Source organism: Chenopodium album, chromosome 23 (genome assembly GCF_948465745.1).
Source record: "Chenopodium album chromosome 23, dcCheAlbu1.1, whole genome shotgun sequence".
NCBI lineage: Eukaryota > Viridiplantae > Streptophyta > Magnoliopsida > Caryophyllales > Amaranthaceae > Chenopodium > Chenopodium album.
Window position 1 is genome coordinate 25,052,484 of NC_137856.1, and position 6,960 is coordinate 25,059,443.

At 33.5% G+C, this 6,960-nt stretch overlaps 1 protein-coding gene across 2 annotated transcripts; it reads right to left on the bottom strand.

The window, feature by feature from the left end:
* Positions 1 to 201: 201 nt before the first annotated feature.
* Positions 202 to 4,672, bottom strand: LOC145608467 (glucose and ribitol dehydrogenase-like). 2 transcript variants are annotated; one of them, XM_081664081.1, is made up of 5 exons: positions 4,552 to 4,672; positions 4,294 to 4,442; positions 3,617 to 3,999; positions 689 to 1,050; positions 202 to 565 (listed from the first exon to the last, which is right to left on the bottom strand). In XM_081664081.1, exons 2-5 carry the CDS (start codon positions 4,414 to 4,416, stop codon positions 543 to 545), a joined length of 891 nt encoding a protein of 296 aa, XP_081520207.1. In that variant the 5' UTR covers positions 4,417 to 4,442; positions 4,552 to 4,672; the 3' UTR covers positions 202 to 542. The 2 variants fall into 2 exon arrangements, with proteins under 2 accessions (XP_081520207.1, XP_081520206.1); XM_081664080.1 differs by having other exon boundaries at positions 4,294 to 4,628.
* Between the last annotated feature and the right edge of the window lie 2,288 nt (positions 4,673 to 6,960).

Sequence of the window (6,960 nt, forward strand, 5' to 3'; positions counted from 1 at the left end):
AATTAAAATGTTGCTTCGAGTCTAGGACGGCTTAGCTACTTCTGGGACTAGTCTCGACCGCGCAAGTGCGCAACTCAACTTACATTTTGAATATTTTAAATTAATATGTTTTCGCATCCTAGCTTACTAGTCTACTACCAATAGTGATATATATTTTTTCTTTGTTTGCCCAACAAAACAAATAGCAGTAAGAAGTAAATATAAGGGTAACATATAAAAGTAACCCATTTTATTTAATTATATACTTCGTATCAAGGTTCATGGAGTATACATAATACATAAATATACTGCATTCATTAAAAGGATGTTTTGAATGGATAACAATCACACATACAAGGCCAAAGTAAACACCAACCATATAGACGAAGCAGCTGCTGCCTTCTGTGTTGAATAGCTAACCATAAGCATCCTGAATCGGAAGGCCAACCACAGTCACAACGAACCATATCTTAAATTTAGGTATCTTGTTATAGCATTCTAGCATGCATAGATTTATTTTATGTTTGAACATAGGCGTAAACTCTGGTATTCATGTACCTTGATCATCCATTAATGACCTCTCCACCTGAAACATAAACTAGTTAGGCAGCTGTACGAGTTTTATATTTATAGATGTGGAACGACAATAATTTCAAAAACATATACGTAGTATATAAAATGATGCAATGAACAAGCACAACATGCATACCATTCGGATGGAGGACTTGGCCTGTGAAATAGGATGAACACTCGTTGCTTGCAAGAAATACATAAGATGGAGCGAGTTCAAATGGCTCGCCTGCTCTACCCATAGGCGCATATGAACCTAAATTCACAACCTGTTCAACAGGCACTGAAGAAGCAACCTGAATGGGAGTCCAAATGGGGCCTGGTGCTACCCCATTTACTCGAATTCCTCGTTTGATGAGTTGGAGACCGAGGCTTCTGGTAAAACTTACAAGAGCTCCTTTGGTGCTGCTGTAGTCAAGAAATGTATCGCCACCGGCGTATGCTGTGACAGAGGCTGTATTGATGATGCTGCTTCCTTCTTTCATATGCTTTACGGAGTGCCTTCAGGGATTAAATTTCATTAGCATCATCTCGTAACGAAGAGGTGATCTGAAAACACTACTATATATGGTGATATGATGGTTTATTATCTTTAAAACTATCAAAGGAATTGATTTTTCATATATATATATATTTTTTTTGTTAGCTTTCTTACAAAATAATTTATAAGAGAAATTAAATTGGGAGCGTAGTGAGATGGATGAGAGGAAAGTAAAAAGGAGGTAAGGAGAAGGGGAAAATGTGGGTTTTCTTCTTTTATAACGAAAAATATTTTCCACCCTAAAGAATACAATTTTTCACCATTGAGAAATTGTTTTATCACCCTTTCACAAATCAAAGGAAATGGAGAAAATGGAAGAAAGTTATTGATTTTGTGAAAAACTTTTACATCAAACCAAATAATACACCCCTGATTTATGGGTATAGGGGTGTTTATTTGGACTTAGGTTTGAATTAGGGCCTCATCCAAACCCATCCAAATAATATTCGGTTTTTATTGATTTCAAGTCAATATATTCCAAAATTCTACCAACACCAAATCAATCCATTACAAATTAGATAAAGTTGAATAGTTTCTTCTAATTTGGATAAGAGTTAATTCTTAATCCAAATTTTCTTTAATACTCCCATTAATTGAGTAAGAAAAATTAGAGGGAATCTTCTAAATTTCTCTTTTGGAAGGATAAACATAGTCATATAAGAGCTAGTTTTATTCGTCTCAATGGATACTTTATTAATATCTAATTAAGTATAATTTTTACTAGTGTAAGATTAAAGATATTTGCGATCAAAGATTTGCATCGATATATGTAATTGAGACTAATGTGAACCGAGGGAGTAATAAATAACTCCAAAAATAGAACAATAGCAACAACTTTAAATAAACAAAGTATTTTTTTTTCTTTGCTTTATAAATAAATAAGAAAAAGTTAGATAACTGATAAAAAAGATCAAAAAAAAATAAATAAATAAATAAATAAAGTCAAGTAAATTAGTAATTTTTTACCCTTTAAATTTCTAAATTAATTCAACTGATATTTATTGTTGCAAATAAAAAATCACCAAACTAAAAATGTTTTAAGGAAAATTTGTCTAAAAGATACTTATACGTTTACTTTTTTGTGAAGAAGGAACTTATATGTTCAAAGAGGTGAAAAAGGTTCTTATAAGTTACTTTTGTTGTGAGGAGGAAACTTGACAACGGAATATGACCGCTGAATTAACTTTCCCAGCATTGACCATCATGTCACATGTACGTTATATTTTAAAAATGTCATTTCCTTAAAAACATCACATGCCATATGCCTGATGGTCAACATCGTAAAAGTAAAGTCAATGACCATATTCCGACGTCAAAGTCCTTCCTCACAACAAACGTAACTTATAAGGACCTTATTCACCACTTTAAACATATAATTAGGGTCCTTTTTCGCACAAAAGTAAACATATAAGTATCTTTCTAACAAATTTGCCAAGTTTTAATTATATATTAATAAGATTAGAATATTATATTCCCTTACATCTTCATTGGTTAATTTATAAAATGAATTCTTCATTTCTTACTGAAAAAGGGATTTTAACTCAAATTTTAATTCATAATTTGTTAGCAAACTACAAAAAATGAAAATACTTTATATTAACACGTCTCATCTATGATAATATAAAGTTTATAATTTTTCACTAAATATCCAAACGTTACTCGGGCAAAGAACCAGTTAAAAATAAATTAAGACCATCAATCATTCAATTTAAATACTACTCCCTCCGTCCCCTTTTGATAGTCTCTTATGGACATTTTTCACGGGAATTAATAAACACAAATAAGAATGGAAAAAGTACATTGAAAAAATAAATTGACATTGGGTATACAAAAAAGTAGAGAGAGAAAGTAATTAAAGTACATGAGAAAACAAAATTTACATGGAAAATTTAAATTTGCACAAATATTATTGTAAATTGGAGGGAATTTTGGTAAAAAATTAATATTAGTGGTTGTTGAAAAAAGCAAATGGGGTGAACATTTTGGGACTAAAATTTGTCCATAAGGGACTATCAAAAAGTAACAGAAGGTGTATATCATTTCAAAAAAGTGAATCTTAGGGGAGCGGAAGTGTATTTTTGAAAATTAAAATAGGAACGAACTAAGAGAAGTCCGGACAATTTGGTTTATTTGGATACAAATCTGTTCAATATAATCCGATCTTAAATTACAATTTATTTAATAAAAAGTAAATTCAATTTGATCCTCCAATCCAATTAGAAAAAAAATGAATTTAGCAATTTAATTTGATTTAGATTTGGATTGAAATTTAATTTCTATACAAACATGGGGGTAGACCCCATGTGGTACCACAAACTAGTTGGCAGTGGACCTTAGTGGTCCTATGCTCTTGACAAATTATAACACGTTTCTATTCTTAAAATCTACGAATAGATAGATAAGATATTAAGATTAGTTAAGTGGTCATAATACAATTGTTCTTATACTCGATTAGTGAATTATTGTTTCAAATAACAATCGTTTACCTAGATTAGGCTTGTAAATAATTAATGGAATAATACTTACTTTGCTAAAAAGAAACTGGCGAAGAAGTTGATTTCAAATGACATCCTTAGATGTTCCTCTGTGATATCTTCGATACTCTCAGCATAGTATGCTACTCCTGCGTTATTCACCAAGACATCGATTCGTTCAAAGTGGCTAACCACCTTATCAACCACCCTCTTGCATTCATCTTCACCTAGGCGAAGATCGGCTGGAATGGCAATAGGTTCACCTGCATCGTTTTCTTTGGCCGCTTCTCTTATCAAAGCCAAGGCATCTTCGGCATCTCTATCCTCTGGCCCTTTAACATATGTGAATGCCACGGTTGCGCCCTCGAGTGCAAAGTAGTAACAAACTGCTCTTCCTATCCCTGAATCGCCTCCTGTTACTAATGCTACTTTTCCCTGTTTTTACATATTGGTCCATAATTGTTGATTATAGTTGGACATAAACAAAGATAAATTTTGATATATAGGTGATTAAAACACGAAAAAAAAAAAGAAAGAATAAATAAATTGAATTACCACTATTTTTTTTTTTTTTTTTATGTTGTAGGCCACATTAGGAGTGATGCAGAACAAGTTCCATATTTAATATTTAATTAACATCATGAGTACATGAATAACATGATGATAAAAGAAATATCATTAAAATGATAAATGAAACTGAAATATTGTATAAAAAATTGTACGTCTTACATGAAGCTTTTTGGATGGTTTATACTGAGGATTAACAGATTTTGGAAGTGGATTCATCAAGTATTGCTTTCCTGGTTGAGAATCCTGAGATTGTGGAGGGAATTTTTCGCCTTTGCTCGTCATTTTTGCTTGTTTTCTTACTTGGTATTCTAATGACACAGCCCAAGAGATACAAAGAAAGGCCTTGTTAGAAGATCGTACAACCAAAGACCAAATATATATACGAGTACTAATTAGTGAAAACAAATCACAGCTCACATCTTTTCTTTCTTTTCCTCTCTTGTTTTGATTTTTTTTTTTTTTTTTTTTTTTTTTTTTTTTTGACATGTGCATAATCCAATCCCAAGAAAACTTTTTCTTTTCCTTTCGAGAGGTAGTTGTAGACTTGTACACTTGTAGTTAATGTCATATTTAATTTGATTATTTAATGATTTTGAGGAAATTTTTGGGCCACGACTAGGCATGTACAAAACTATCCCATAATTTGATTCGTAACCAATTTGAATTTTTGAATGTCCAATTTGAGTTTTCATTTCGGATCAGATATCTGATCCGAAAAAGTGGATATCAAGTTCGGATACGGATATTGATTTTCAAACTTTTAGATATCCGATAACTGAAAGTTTTCGGATATTGGATGTCGTATATCAGAACCGATATCCGAAACATAAATGTTGAAAAGTGAAATATATGAAGTATGAAACTTTTTAAAATGTCCATATGAAATTGATCCTATGCTATTAACTTATTATAATATTCTTAATGTATTGTTAAATTATATTGTACGACTTAGCTATAAAAAACAATAAATTAGTGAAAATTAAGAAATAATCATAATCAATTTTAATCAATATTGAATAATGGAAATCCGAAGATCCGAATGTAGGATACAGACATCGAATATCCTAAATTTTTTGATCGGATCTGGATATTAGTTTATGATGATTGGATTTGGATATCAGTTTTGATATCCGAGTATTCAAATATTCGAATCGAAATCACATTTCGGTTCAGATATCCAATTCATGAGCAGACCTAGCCACAACCATACTACATTATCAGTTTTTAATACACTAATAAAAGTTATACGACCAAAATAAATAATAGTATTCTTAGTCATCGGAAAGTTTGGTTTTAATTAATAATGTAAACTTTCAGTAATTTCTTTAAAATATTAAGGAAATTTTGACAATTACCACCTTCTGTTATGTCCATTTTAGTAATTACCACCTTCTATTTTTTTTTTTGAAAGTTACCACCTTATATTTTCAAAAACATCAAAAGTTACCACCTTCTTGCCCCCAACTATCACGTGATGTCATTTTGGGCCCATTCTTTCCCTTTCCTCCCTATTTCCCTCACATTTCTCATTCCTATTTGGATTCTCATCTCCCCTTTCATTTTTTATCCCCCAAACCACCAATAATTGTTCGTCAATTTTAATTTGGTGGAGTGAATTGAAGTGTTTTTGATTGTTTGGGGGGAAAAAAGTGAAAGGGGGGATGAGAATCGAGTTATGAATGAGAAATGTGAGGAAAATAGGGAGGAAAGAGAAAGAATGAGCCCAAAATGACGTCACGTGATAGTAGAGGGGCAAGAAGGTGGTAACTTTTGATGTTTTTGAAAATAGAAGGTGGTAATTTTCAAAAAAAAAAAGAAGGTGGTAATTGCTAAAATGGACATAACAGAAGGTGGTAATTGTCAAATTATAAAATGCCACGCGTCGCAAGCTTAGTTAACTGGTAAAATAAAAAAAACCACCCCTTTCTAACCCCACCCCCACCCCTCCCCACCCTTATCTCTTTCCTTCCCCCATCGAACTTTGGGCGTCGAGATTTGGATAAAAAATCGTCGAAGCTCTATTTAGGACTGTCTATGTTAAAGGACCAACTCAACCAAAAGTTTAAGCTAATGGTTGAGGCTCAAGAATATGTTTTTATACTCAATCACGCCCCCTCATACGAGAGCTTATTGGGCTTGAGGTGTGGATACAGCATGGGCCCTCTCTTACCCTGCGCTTAATATTCAACTTTGAAAGGATGGGTGGATAGGATTCAAACTCGTGACCTTTGTATAACGCTAGCTCTGATACCATGTTAACGGACCAACTAATTCAACCAAAAGTTTAAACTAATGATTAAGACTGAGAATATGTTTTTATACTCTATTAGTCTACCACCAAGTCGTTTCTAGCACATCACGCTTCTTCCTATATTGTCTTCTCTCAACCTTTACGTCGTGACATGCATGCCATGCCCCGAAAAACACCCCATCCCCAACCCTCAACAGTCACCGCCCCCTACCTTCCCACTTTCTCGAAGTCGCCCACCCTAAGTGATTTCGAAGGTGGGGGAAGAGAAGAGAGGGGCAGCAGATTCAAGAGTTGAGGAAGAGAAGGGGCCATTTTACAGGGCAAGAATGTAAGGGGGGAGGTTTTAGGGGTGGGAGAGGACGAGTCATTGTTTTCCGAGGTGGGGTGGGGGGGGAGTTTTGGGGTGGGGAGGCTAACTTTTCAGCATGAAGGGGAGAGGGTGGAGTGGGGCCGAGGAAGAAGAAGAAGAAGAAGAAGAAGAAGAAGAAGAAGAAGAAACTCAACAACAACAACATCAAAAAGTTCCACAACAACAACAAGTTCCACAACAACAACAAGGGCAACAATCTACCTTT

Bases quoted from the DNA above. Each gene is read 5' to 3' on its own strand.
- LOC145608467 (XM_081664080.1), bottom strand. From the start codon at position 4,626: ATGCACATGTCAAAAAAAAAAAAAAAAAAAAAAAAAAAAAAAAATCAA. The intron at 1,051-3,616 runs GTAAGTATTATT...TAATCCCTGAAG, and splicing joins GCCAGTTTCTTTTTAGCAAA to GCACTCCGTAAAGCATATGA. The intron at 566-688 runs GTATGCATGTTG...TTTATGTTTCAG, and splicing joins CCAAGTCCTCCATCCGAATG to GTGGAGAGGTCATTAATGGA.